This window comes from Hemibagrus wyckioides, linkage group LG24 (genome assembly GCF_019097595.1).
Source record: "Hemibagrus wyckioides isolate EC202008001 linkage group LG24, SWU_Hwy_1.0, whole genome shotgun sequence".
Classification (NCBI taxonomy): Eukaryota; Metazoa; Chordata; class Actinopteri; order Siluriformes; family Bagridae; genus Hemibagrus; species Hemibagrus wyckioides.
In genome coordinates this window covers 19,546,794-19,560,995 of record NC_080733.1, presented here as the reverse complement: position 1 = coordinate 19,560,995, position 14,202 = coordinate 19,546,794, and the positions used below count along the sequence as shown (strand labels likewise).

Sequence of the window (14,202 nt, the reverse complement as noted above, 5' to 3'; positions counted from 1 at the left end):
AACAAATTAAATTTAGTTAAAGTTTAATTAAACACTAATGTTTACTGTATGTGTGTGTGTGTGTGTGTGTGTGTGTGTGCAGGGAAACAAACAAAAAGAGATTGGACTCTCCTGTACCCAGCTGTGTGTCCATGAAGAGTGATGAGTCTATGATGCTTTTAACAGTGTTTGATGAGAAGAAAAAATCTTCACCTGGATACAGGTAACAACTCCTTACATTTCAGTGTTGTGAAATACTACAGCTTCTTAAATAAAAACACCATAATCTATAATACATACTTGACAAATATTCTTCTTTTTCTTCTTGTTATTATTAATACAACATAACCATAAATGTATTTAAATTAAAGATTTAATTTGTTTTTAATTGTTTTTAATTGTTAATTGTTATGTGACTATTTGTAGAATCTTTTTTTTATATATATATATATATATATATATATATATATATATATATATATATATATATATATATATATTGTAGAATCAGTCATATTATGACTGATTTATATTGTACCAACTCAACTGTAAGGGCAGAACACAGACCCTGAGACAGCACTTTGTGAGCAAAGTGAGAAAAAAAAAGAGTCTTTCCGCAGATAAATTAATTAGTGAATTCGAATCAGTGCAAAATTAGCAGGAAAAACGTGTTCAGGCTTTGCTCCCACCAACCACCCTAACCCCCTCCTTTAGCTCCGAGGCTTACTTCTGTCGGATGTAGGTGTGACATCGGGACAGTCCATCAGCATTTCCGTCGTGGGCTCCAGCTCATTGTTCTGCGGTGTCTAGGTGGAGGAGTGCACCACGACATCATCCAAGTAGGCTGCTGCATAGTGACGGTGCGACATAGTATGATATCCATCAATCTTTGAAAGTTTGCAGGTTCCCTCTGTAGCCTGAACACAGGTTTGCCCTCTTTAGTTCAAACACTGATATAGCAGACCCTGATCAACCATAAAGAAGGTGAAAAGTAAGAGTTGTAACAGCAGTGTTTCAGTCTTTTATCCTCCTTTTGCTCCTGGATAAAACTGCTTTCCTATAAAACCTGATTAATGACAGTAGATACAGGGTGGTTAGCCATATCAGGTGGTTCGCCTTCAAAAGATTTGTGAGCATCCCTTCCACACCAAGCCAGGCAGAATCTCTAGGGTCTTTGAGCTGTAGTCCTCTGTCGTCTTTGTGATCTTGTTGGTGGGCTCTTTGCAGAGAACCCCAGCCAATCATGCTCTAAAAGTAGAGAAACAGGCAGATTGAGAATTAAGCCAACTAGCAAGGGCCCTCCTGGATCTGGATGGTTACCTGTGCAGTTTTGTACACACAAGACCAAAAGGGTCCCAGCTGGCTTTGCTGTGGCCAACCACTGAGGCAGGCCAATGTTACTGTACTTCCTGAGTCCAAGACTTGTTGACTTCCATGGTGAAAGTTGTGGCTGCGTGTATAGGGTACAGCCAGCTAGCCATGGGTTGTTGGCTCGGGATGGAGTCGGTAGCTCCGGCTTGGTCCGCACTGGCTCATAAAGTACAGGGCCTGAGGTGGGGTGGCTGTCTTGCTGCCTCCTCCCCCCATGTGGTTTTAGCAGTTGGCTCATGCCAAGGGTCATTTCCAATGGTCAGGGTAGACAGTGCACCTTCCAGGGCTGTCTTTACAGTGGAAAGCTGGTCAGGCTGAAGCCAATAATGAGCGACCCGCAGTAAATAATCCATTTTGGATCAGGGGTTTGTTCCTGTGCGGTAGGTACATTTGTGAAACTCTGTGGCTGCGTTGATGCAGAATCTTCCACAATGAACCAGGATATATTATTTGGCCGTTTTATAATCCTCTGCTTCATTCAGACTCACCGATGAGAGAGGGAGTGAGGATGTGGGCCCAGTTCTCCTTGGGCCAAGTGAGAAAAAAGAGTCTTTCAGCAGATAAATTAATCGGTGGAATTAAATCAGTGCAAAATTAGCAGGGAAATTTTGTTTAGTGGAGGCAGGCAGCAGTGTGGTAATCAGCATGGAAGAACTTGGACAATCTGGCTGGAGGTTTAAGCGGACTGACCAGACTGGGACCTAAGATGCTGGCAAAAGCAGCGTTTTCAGGCAGCGTCATCAGTTTTTGTATCTTCGGGCTGTTCTGCAAACAAAAAAAGGAGAGAGAAACACGCATTATTTCTCCTGCTGCACTCAGCTTTAGCACCACCAAATCAACACTCACCATGCCACTTTTAGATCCGCAAGGGTAGATGACTGTCGTGATTGGCCCATGAGATTTTCCTGTGCTGAGGTGGCCCCACCCTGTGTGTGTGTGTGTGTGTGTGTGTGTGTGTGTGTGTGTGTGTGTGTGTGCGCGCAGTGAAACCCAAATAAAGAGATCAGACTCTCCTGTACCCAGCTGTGTGTCCATGAAGAGTGATGAGTCTTTGTTTTTACCACCAATGTTTAAAGAGAAGAGAGAATCCTCACCCAGACACAGGTAACACATTTGCATGGAACTCATATAAGCTAATTAAAGGTTGTTAATGATTTTGATTTTTAATGAAACAGTAATACATGTTGTACCTATACACAATAGAAGACAAATGTTTACATACACCTTCACAACTCTACACAATTCATATTACCATGTATTTCTTTAGGTATATGTAATGAAGTGCCACAGGCGTTGTTTGCAGAATCCATCAGCGGATTTATTAACAGCAAAATTGGCAGGCAAAAAATGTGGTCAACAAAACAATGCGGAAAGTCAGAAAACCGGAAAACACTGAACAGGCAAACAAATCCAAAATGAGAAAGCGGTACAAAACGTGGTCGAGAAACAGGCGAGGTCATACACAGAAATCCAATCAAAGAAGGCTCAAAACAGTGGTCAAAGAACAGGCAAAGCCATACACAGAAATCTAAACAATAGTCATAGAACACTCAGTAGGTTACCCAGGAATGATACTTCACAATGAGAGGTGTGTGTGCCGCTTAATTGTCCATGAACCGGGAAATAGATCACGTAACGGATCAAAGCTCGGGTGACAGCTCCCTCTGATGATCAGATTCTTAATGGGACATGATGGTATATCAAGTAGGGCATCTACTAACAACTGATAGAAATAACTGGTTCCACTTTAGTAGCTAATTTTTGCTGCCCCTAAAATGCTGAAGGCAAAACAAGCATGTGTACAAAACTACTGTATGTGAATATAACAATCCTGGGAGCAGCTATTGCATCTTTCAGGAAAGAGCCACTATTTAAAATGCACTGTGGCTTCTATTAATGTCTGAAGATAAAGTACTCAAGAAAAATAGATCCTGCAATCTGGCTAAGGCACAGTATCAACTACAGCCAAAGATACATGATGTTCAGCTCTTTAACGCTCAATAAATAAAATCTAAAACAGTTTAGAATTAACAAACTGGCATAGGTTTGTTCTCTTCTAGTAAAATCTAGTTCAAAAACATATCCATCAGAATTATTGACATTTTCATTTGTAAATCATGAAGCAGATTTGATGCTGAAAGCCATAATTTTGAGTAATGTGAATAATGGTGAGGAAGAACACAGGTCAGTGATATAAAATCCTTTTTTCACACAGTGACCTCCAGCGAGGGAGAGACAAAACAGAGCAGAAGATCATAATCACAGACACAGGGTAAGATCAGACTCTGAAGTGAGACTGTGACAGTGGTATGATCATTATTATACTGCTATTATAAACATTTCTCCAATCCGATTGATTAGTTTATCAAACACATATACAGTAGAGTCAGTATTACAGGGACTGTGCTTGTTATCTCACCACATGTCTATAACCATTTTACAGATGTAGGTCTGTAACCACTGGACCTCATCTTCAGGAGAGATGCAGATTAAATCTGATGAAGACGTTTCAGCATGTAAATGATGTGATAACAAACCAGAGAAACCCAACACTTCTCAATGAGATCTACACAGAGCTCTACATCACAGAAGGAGACAGTGGGAAAGTCAATAATGAACATGAGGTGAGACAGATCGAGGCAGCATCCAGGAGAGCAGCAACAGAGGAAACACCAATCAGCTGCAGTGACATCTTTAAACCTTTATCTGAAGAAGACAAACCCATCAGGAGCGTTCTGACAAAGGGAGTCGCTGGCATTGGAAAAACAGTCTCTGTGCAGAAATTCATTCTAGACTGGGCTGAAGGGAAAACAAATCAGGATGTTCATCTCATATTTCCACTTCCTTTCAGAGAGCTCAATCTGATGAAGGACCAAAAACTGAGTCTGATGGAGCTTCTTCATTTCTTTTTTAAAGAGATGAAAGAAACAAACATTTCCACTCTGCACAAAGTTCTGTTCATTTTTGATGGTTTGGATGAGTGTCGTTTCCCTCTGGATTTCCAGAACACAGTGAGAGTGTGTGATGTAACTGAATCAGCATCAGTGAATGTGCTGCTGATAAACCTGATCAAAGGGAATCTGCTTCCCTCTGCTCTCATCTGGATCACCTCCCGACCTGCAGCAGCTGATCAAATCCCCTCTGAGTGGATTAATCGAGTCACAGAGGTACGAGGGTTCAATGACCCACAGAAGGAGGAATATTTCAGGAAGAGGATCAGAGATCAGAGTCTGAGCAACAGAATCATCACACACCTGAAGTCATTAAGAAGCCTCTACATCATGTGCCACATCCCAGTCTTCTGCTGGATTTCAGCCACTGTTCTAGAGAGAATGTTGGGTGAAGCAGAGAGTGGAGAGATCCCCAAGACTCTGACTCAAATGTACACACACTTCCTCATCATTCAGACAAACATCATCAAGAAAAAGTACACAGAGAGCAGAGAGGCAGATAAAGAAATGGTTCTGAAACTGGGTAAACTGGCTTTCAGGCAGCTGATGAAAGGAAACCTGATCTTCTATGAGGAAGACCTGATGGAGTGTGGCATTGGTGTGACAGAAGCATCAGTGTATTCAGGTGTGTGTACTCAGATCTTCACAGAGGAGTTTGGACTTCACCAGAGTAAAGTGTACTGCTTTGTTCATCTGAGCATTCAGGAGCACCTCGCAGCTCTGTATGTGCATCTGACATTCATGAATAAAAAGAAAAATATTCTTCAGAAAAGACTGTTTTCTAAAATGTCCACACTGCTCAGAGAAATTACAATGTTAGATCTACACAAGAGTGCTGTAGATCAGGCTTTACAGAGGGAAAATGGACATCTGGATCTGTTCCTTCGCTTTCTTCTGGGTCTCTCACTGGAGTCCAATCCGATCCTCTTACAAACCATAGTGACACAGACAGGAAGTAGCTCTGACAGCAGACAGGAAACAGTTCATTACATCAAGAAGAAGATCACAGAGAATCCCTCACCAGAGAAATCCATCAATCTGTTCCACTGTCTGAATGAGCTGGATGATCATTCTCTAGTTGAGGAAATCCAACACTACCTGCAATCAGGAAATTTACAACAAAACAAACTTTCTTCTTCTCAGTGGTCAGCTGTGGTGTTTGTGTTACTGACATCAGCACAGGAAGAGGATGTGTTTGTCCTTAAGAAATATACCAACAAACACTGTACATCAGACGAGGTTCTTCTGAAGCTCCTGCCTGTGGTTGCAGCATCCAGAAAAGCTGAGTAAGTAAAGCTGAATATAACTGTTATACTGTTAATGTTAGCAGCAGAGAAGATTTAATATTCAAACATTACGCAATGCAGCAAGATTTAATAATGTTTGATAATGTACACTGGTGCTATACTGGTGTATTTTTAATCTGCTTTCAGTTTTAATAATTGTGGCCTGAAAGAGGAGGGCTGTACAGCTTTAGCCTCAGTGCTCAGCTCTGAATCCTCCAGTCTGAGAGATCTGGATCTGTCTGGGAATAGATTTAAAGACTCAGGAATGAAGCGTCTCTCTGCTGGACTGGAGAATCCTCACTGTAAACTGGACACACTGAGGTAAGATCATCTGAGTTACAGCTGGTAGTGGTACAGAATCTATGCTTTCTTTCATATGCCATGAGAAACAGACAGGGTTGGTGGTACAGGTCTGCTGTTGCCATTGAGAGTGTTTCACTCCTCATCCCATGCCTTTTGAATTACATGTAGTATTAGTTACCTCTTTCATCAAAATATCTGGAAGAAATAGACACATTCCTTAGTGTTTTTCCTACTGACAGCACCCCTCTGATAGTCCTTGGGGGTTTCAACCTCCCTTTCAACAAATTCCAGTCCTCCTGCTTTCTGCCTATTCTGAATTCCTACTCTTTGACATTCAACAGCTGCCCTCCCACACACAAGGAAGAAAACATACTGGATCTGGTCTTCAATTGTCCTTTCCCAGCTACAGAAATGACTGTTACCTAACTTCATGACATCGCTCTCCTTATCCTACCTAAAATCAAGTACAAACATTTTTGCTACCCTAGTCGAAACCTCCACTCTTCTCTGATTCTGACTACTTTGTCTTTGGACTTCAGACACAGATACAGTACTTTTATCTATTTCCCAAACCATGGACATCCTATGCTCTCTGTCTGCTAAACCCAGGAAGACTTTTTGTTCTGGTCCTTGGCTGTCAAATGTGTTGCACAGCAATTGGAGAGAACTAAGATCTTGATGAAATCACTACTCAACACAGATTTTTGCCTCAAATTCTCCTTGGAAGTGACTTTTGCTAAGACTGCCTTTTGCAAGAAAAAACATGAAGCTTCTGCAGAAGATCCTCTTAAGCTTAAGAACATCTTCACTATTCAACTGCTGGCTTTACCTGCTTCATTCTCCCTGACTGCTGAAGACATTGCCTTCTTTTACAGTATGAAGAAACTCTGACAGATCACTTCTTTCCCAATTACCCCTATATTACACAACTAGAGTTCCATTTACTGTCAAATACAAATTTTATTGGTCACATACGAAATCATACACAGTACGACATGTAGTGAAATGCTTTTTACGACTGTCTTAGATAAAAAAAAAAAAAAAAAAAGAAATAGTAAAAAGGAAAAATTTAAAGTGTGGACATGGAAAAATAGGGGATATAGTTAAGAATATATAGGGAAAATTAAATGGTAGAAATCACAAATGAAAATAACTTGAAAGTCAAGTGTCAGATATGCATATGCAAATACGTCTGTGTGTGTGTGTGTGTATATAATAAATATATATATATATATATAAAATGTATGTGTATGTAGTATCAATATAGCATATATATTTCATTATATAAATAATGAAAAGTAAAAAAATAAAATAATAAAAACTAAATATAAAAAAACAAATATAAAAACAAAAATATAATACACTAATTTAGTGTGTGTGTGTGTGTGTGTGTGTATATGTATATGTATATATATATATATATATATATATAGTATATGTGATATATGTGATGGAGATATATATAGATATATATAGTATATGTGAAAAATAGAACAATATGAATAAATATGTGTAGACTCTATAATACATAGAAGGTGCAGTACATGCATATATGTAGATAAAAAGGTGCAGTATATGCATATATGTAGATGTCATATTTTTTAAACCTAGCAACAGAAGAGATCCTACATGTTATCCTGTCCTGTAGTCCTACCACTTGCCCAGTGGATCCAATCCCTTGCTCCTGGAGCAAAAAATGCTCCAGACCACCTCATAAGACCTCCTGCCCTTCCTCACTATGATCATCAATGATTCTATAACATCAGATCATGTACCTACTACCTTCAAACCTGCAAGGTGTAGCATGGCAATGGTATGCTTCCTACCTGGAAGGTCACTCATATTAGGTAATATGGAGGGGATCCAAATCTGCTCCATCTAGACTTTCCACTGGTGTCCCACAAGTCTCAGTACTTAGTCCTCTTTTTTCTCCCTCTATTCTCACCATGCCACAAGAAAGAACCTCACATGGGTCCTTTTACCAGTGCTATGCTGATGACACTCAACTTATCTCATCATTCCCTCCCTCAGATAACACAGCTTCTGCTCACATCTCAGGATGTCTAGCAGACATATTATAATTAATAAAAGCTCATCAGCTAAACTCAGTCCAAACTAAACAAAACTTCTTTTCATCCCAGGTGATTCATCCCCAGGTCAGTATCTTGCAATCTGCCTTGACAACTCATTAATCATCTTCAGACACTGCTTGCAAATTTGGGGTTACCATGGACAATCAACTGTCCTTTTCTTCACCTGTAGCTAATCTGACATGCTCATGTCAGTACCTCCTTTACAATATCAGAAGGATTCTACCATTTTTATTCACACAGACTGCTCAGGTGTTTGTTCAGTTTCTTGTAATTTTAAGACGGGACTACTGCAACTCTGGACCTCTGCAAATAATCAAAAAAACACTGATGCTTGCCCACAGAGCCAACATCGGACCAGCACTCTCTTACTTCAAAGCTCTTTTTGCTTCCCACATTGCACCACAATCCCTCAATCTATTCCAACACTGCTCGACGGGTCCCAACATCTGGTTGAATGAACTTCTCATTGATGTCACAGTGGAGTCACTGGCTGTCCTCAAATACTTTAACACTTGTTTTTTTAATATTATGTTACCTTCCAACAGAGTTTTAAACTCAAGGTATTCTTAGTCTGTGATCTAGTCAACTGCTGTACTCATTATTCTAGGTATTAATAAAGAGCCTGTACTTTTTTGATCAAAACAGGTTTTGGGGATCATAAAAATAAAAGATTTACAAAGACAAAAATGACAAAATGAGAAAAGGAAAAGTATTTGTTTAAAGATTCCACTGATTTTTATCTTCCATCCCTTTATTTCCTTAAGTCAGGTTAGGCCATGGGCTCCAATAATTGAAAATTCCACAAATTTGGAAGCATTGATGTCTTCCAGGGAATTGTTTGCCATAGACATAGAACCCCAAAACCATTCTAGCGATGTTATATAAACAGAGAATCCCTCTGCATGTGTTCATTCAGCAACAGTGGCAGAACAAATACAGTGAAACAAATAACTCAATATTGAAACATCCAGACTTGAGGTTTTACTATTTTCTTGTGAGAAAGAAATGGCATTGTGTTATTTGCTGGGATGAGGGTGAGCATGATACGAGTTTAAGAGGCAGTACATACTTTGCTGCTGGCATTTGGAAGGATCTGAGTACACAAAATCCACTGAATATAAACACCTCAAACTCCTCTTGATATGAATGGACAGATCAAAGATACTGCTTACCCAAATCTGCAATATTCTATAAATTGACTTTTCTGATTAACTCATTCAGTCATACATACATTTTAGTGCCTAAACAAAGGGGCAACATGAACGCTGCTATTTATTACAGATAAACAGCAAGGTTATGTTAGGTTGACCAGTGGTTATTGTCTCTCCGCAGGTTGTATAATTGTGGTGTCTCAGATGAAGCCTGTGCTGCTCTGACTTCAGCTCTGAGATCAAACCCCTCACACCTGAGAGAACTGGATCTGACTGGGAATAAACTCAGAGACTCAGGAGTGAAGAGTCTCTCTGCTGTACTGGAGAATCCTCACTGTAAACTGGAGACACTGAGGTAAGATCATCTCTCTGAGAGTCACATGGGCTGGGAACCATCAACATAAATGCTCTCCTATAAATAATAGTTACAGACATCCCTGTGACCAAATGTGCGCTTTAGCATACCATCACATCACTACATACCCTGAAAATCCAGTTGTTTCTCCTCCAGATCAGTGAAATAACTTGTAAATACATTAAAATATGAAGTGACCCTGATTGTTAAAATAAAATATTATGTTAAAATATTTCATCATACCCTGTATATGCCCTGATTGTTGCCAGTGTTTGCTAGACGTATATTGGTGTGTTGTTCATTAGCAAATGAATCATAAATGAACTAGCTAGTTAGCCAAGTGTGAAAAATCCTACTAACTAACTAAAATGCTTTAAATTCAATCATTTATTCATTCATTCATACATAGAGTGCCAACATGACCGCTGCTATTTATTACAAATATACAGAAAGATTGTTGCACATTGGTTTACATTTACATTTCTGCCATTTTAGATTATTTACAGTGGACAAATTGCATTCAGTTAAAAGACCTAAAAGTATAGAGTAGCAGTAGTCCAGTCTCGAAATGACAAGAGACTGAACAAGCACCTGAATAGCCTGTGTGGATATAAATGGCCAAATCCTTGTGATGTTGTACAGAAGAAACCGACATAAGCATGTGACGTTAGTAATATGGGAGGTAAAGGATAGTTGATTGTCCATGGTTACCCCAAGGTTGCGAGCAGTGGCCAAAGAGGAGATTATGGAGTTGTTCAGAGATATCCCAAGATTGTGGGCTGGGGATGAGTCACCTAGGATGACCAGCAGTTTAGTCTCAGCAGAATAGATCTCAGTTGTTTACTTGGAAAATGAAAAAAAGACATAAAAATGAAAAAACAGAATTTTTACAACCGTGTCCACCAGTATGATTTGCTGTAACACGACCTGTGAGTTAGACTGACGTGTGGTCATTGTCTCTCTGCAGGTTGTGTGATTGTGAAATCTCAGATGTTGGCTGTGCTGCTCTGACTTCAGCTCTGAGATCAAACCCCTCACACCTGAGAGAACTGGATCTGTCTAGGAATTATCTCAGAGACTCAGGAGTGAAGAGTCTCTCTGCTGTACTGGAGAATCCTCACTGTAAACTGGAGACACTGAGGTAAGATCATCTCTCTGAGAGTCACATGACCTGATCCTCAGTAAGACACATTCTCTAGAAACGTTTCATTTCACTGTGTTCTGCATCAGCTATATATGGTTGAAATGACAATAAAAGCTTCTTGACTTGACTTCACACAGTATTTTGTCTATCAGAGGAAAGCAAGCTACACAGCACAGAGTGTTCAATTTCCTTTACACATTCCTCAACTTTATAAAACTGGTGTCTCTGATTTGGCTTTGCTGAAACATATAACTGTCTCATCAGCATAACAGTGGACATTAATTAGCATGCACACTCTCTGAACACTTTATAACACTAAACTAACACTGGGTAGAGTTTCCCTTTGCCTTTTCCTTTCTGCTCCATGTTGACATGATCACATCGCGCAGTTCTTGCAGGTTAAGTGAAGAGTGTGTCATTGTCTCTCTGCAGGTTGTATAATTGCGATATCTCAGATGTTGGCTGTGCTGCTGTGACTTCAGCTCTGAGATCAAACCCCTCACACCTGAGAAAACTGGATCTGTCTTGGAATTATCTCAGATACTCAGTAGTGAAGAGTCTCTCTGCTGTACTGGAGAATCCTCACTGTAAACTGGAGACACTGAGGTAAGATCATCTCTCTGAGAGTCACATGACCTGATCCTCAGTAAGACACATTCTCTAATAGTGAGACTGGAGCAGAAGTTTTAGGTTGAACATCAAATATCATGAGGAGGAAAATCATTTTACTTTAACACTGATTAATCCCACACTGGTGCCTAATGATTAGCTCACACACACACACACACACACACACACTCAGCATTTGTTACACTGTTCAGTGTTGTCCATCAGTCAACAAACCTGCTGTTTTGCAAGAATTTTTGTATTATTTTTTTTTGTAACCGTTTCTTTTGTGTCCTGAACTGAGAGAGTGAAGAGTGTGTCATTGTCTCTGTGCAGGTTGTGTTTTTGTGAAATCTCAGATGAAGGCTGTGCTGCTCTGACTTCAGCTCTGAGATCAAACCCCTCACACCTGAGAGAACTGGATCTGTCTTGGAATAAACTCAGAGACTCAGGAGTGAAGAGTCTCTCTGCTGTACTGGAGAATCCTCACTGTAAACTGGAGACACTGAGGTAAGATCATCTCTTCTCAATTCATCATTTGATTCATAATAACGTGGTGTCTGAGGAGAGAATGCTAGGGAAAGTCCCTAAGAGGTTTTTTTTTTTTTTTTTTTTATATATAGCAAAAGACGTGGATGTGAAAATATTGTGAAAGCAAGAGGCCTAAAACTGAATCTAATGGGAATCAAAATTGAAAAAAACAGAAACTATGGGAAATTAAAAAGAAAAAACCTTAACATAATAGGAAAAGTTTTAAGCAAAGAATTTAGAAAAATATGGGAGGAGCATCATAAAATAGTATGCAGTAATACCTCGCAGATCCGCATCTCACGATTCACGGCTTCACTGATCTGTGAAATTTTCTTTGGAATCTAACTAATTTGCATCTGCAAATTTTTTGACCTGCGAAATCCTCGCAAAATCCTGCAAAAGGGCTAATTTCGTGGCCATTTATACATTTTCAAGCTTTTTAATGCGAAATTATTAAGAAAAATTGTTTAATTTAGTAATATAAATATAAAAGTAAAATCAACAAGCTATCAATATAAATAAAATATAAATGTTATTTTAATTATATCAAATGCCACCGATATCACGTACGTACAGTACAGCCATTACGACATGCTATTGGCTGGAAGGGTTGGAAGTAGCCAATCACAGAGCATTAACAGTTTACCTAGCTGCTGATTGGCTGGTAGCTGCGATGCTTTGTATGCATGATGTCACGGTTCATCTCCCCGCCCCTTGTGAATAAGTGATGTCAGTGATTTTTCCCTTGGTTTTGATACTGCACTATATTTTTATGTCAAACACTTATTTCTTTTTTAAGGGTAATGTATTAAGCTAACTTTTAAATGAAATTAAAGTGTCTTGGGAGTATGATTGGGGTCATATTTATGGTTTAAACTCTAAAAATAAGCATTTACAGTACAGTATTAGCATTTTTAGTGAGTCCACCGAACATCCGCGAAACCTCGTTATTCACGATGGGTCCTGGATCGTAACCTCGTGGATGTGTGAGGGATTACTGTATATTGAGCTGATTTTTAAGGAATAATTCAGATCATTCTGGGATGTCTTGAATTGATCTTGGGTTGATTGGTGAATTTTGTAATAAACTTTTTTTTTTGCTTTTCTCATCGATGGCTCTTGAGTATTATTTTTTTCTAAAATTGTTAGAGAGTTGAATAGTTTGATAGAGGTTTGTATACCCTGTGTTGTGGAAAAAACATGACGCTGTCATTATGCAGTAGAATGTGTGAGGAGATTTGGTGGATGCAATAAATATATCTGTATGTACAGAGAAACTTGTCAGTTGTTTTTGGTTAAATCTGACCATCCATTAGCTGGTCAGGCAGAGACGCAAAGTGAGCATTTACTGACGGAGGGAGGACAAAGTGGTCAGAGGGAGACAAGCCACCAACCAGTGACAGGATGTTGGGCAACCATCAATGTGCAGGGGCACTGAAGGTTATCTCTGCCTGATCTGATAGAACTCATAGTATTTCTCTCATGTAGGTCTTTACTGACTATGAAATATAGAATCTTAGTCAAGACTCTTGTCTCTGTTTAAAAAAGTTCCTGCTGAACTGATCTGTGTCCTGAACTGAGAGAGTGAAGAGTGTGTCATTGTCTCTCTGCAGGTTGAAGCTTTGCGATATCTCAGATGAAGGCTGTGCTGCTCTGACTTCAGCTCTGAGATCAAACCCCTCACACCTGAGAAAACTGGATCTGACTGGGAATAAACTCAGAGACTCAGGAGTGAAGAGTCTCTCTGCTGTACTGGAGAATCCTCACTGTAAACTGGAGACACTGAGGTAAGATCATCTCTCTGAGAGTCTCTAAGATTCTCTAATAGTGAGACTGAAGCAGAGGTTTTGGATTCAGCATTAAATGTCCTCAGGCGGAAAATCATTTCATTTCACAATGATTCATTTCAAACTGGTGGCTGATGATTATCTAGATCATCTCACACACTCGTACACTCAGCATTTGTTACACTATTTAGTGTTGTCCATCAGTCAAACAAACCTACTGCGTGGCATGCACAGTTTGTTTTTCATAGCAGTTTCTTTTGTGTCCTGAACTGAGAGTGAAGAGTGTCATTGTCTCTCTGCAGGTTGTGTTTTTGTGAAATCTCAGATGAAGGCTGTGCTGCTCTGACTTCAGCTCTGAGATCAAACCCCTCACACCTGAGAAAACTGGATCTGTCTTGCAATGATCTCAGAGACTCAGGAGTGAATCTGCTGTTCAGTCTTAAAGATGATAAACGTTACAAACTGGAGAGACTGAGGTGAGTTATAGACATTTCAGATAAATGTGTAAAACAGAAATATTTAGATCTATTCACATTGTATAATATGTTTCAGAAGAACAGTCTAAGTAACCTGGTCCCATTCCCATAAAGAGTTATTGATTGTAAACAGATTCAGATTCACTTCAGTTCTGATTCATTGGATATT

General features: G+C 39.5%; 1 protein-coding gene across 7 annotated transcripts in view; it reads left to right on the top strand.

Moving 5' to 3' along the window:
• LOC131344717 (NACHT, LRR and PYD domains-containing protein 12-like) overlaps window positions 1–14,202 on the top strand; it is a 94,319-nt gene that overhangs the window by 5,732 nt on the left and 74,385 nt on the right. For 5 of the 7 annotated variants that reach the window (XR_009203367.1, XR_009203370.1, XR_009203369.1 and 2 more), the window contains exons 4-14: window positions 83–202; window positions 2,335–2,454; window positions 3,566–3,622; window positions 3,794–5,587; window positions 5,735–5,908; window positions 9,316–9,489; window positions 10,457–10,630; window positions 11,066–11,239; window positions 11,576–11,749; window positions 13,384–13,557; window positions 13,860–14,033. Coding sequence is in view for 3 of the 7 variants with exons in the window: in XM_058377165.1 (XP_058233148.1) it covers window positions 83–202; window positions 2,335–2,454; window positions 3,566–3,622; window positions 3,794–5,587; window positions 5,735–5,908; window positions 9,316–9,489; window positions 10,457–10,630; window positions 11,066–11,239; window positions 11,576–11,749; window positions 13,384–13,557; window positions 13,860–14,033 (3,309 nt within the window). In the remaining 4 variants the exon portion in view is untranslated. Of the gene's footprint in view, window positions 1–82; window positions 203–2,334; window positions 2,455–3,565; window positions 3,623–3,793; window positions 5,588–5,734; window positions 5,909–9,315; window positions 9,490–10,456; window positions 10,631–11,065; window positions 11,240–11,575; window positions 11,750–13,086; window positions 13,127–13,383; window positions 13,558–13,859; window positions 14,034–14,202 lie in introns of those variants that run through there. The other 2 variants (XM_058377164.1, XM_058377168.1) reach the window with 2 other exon arrangements.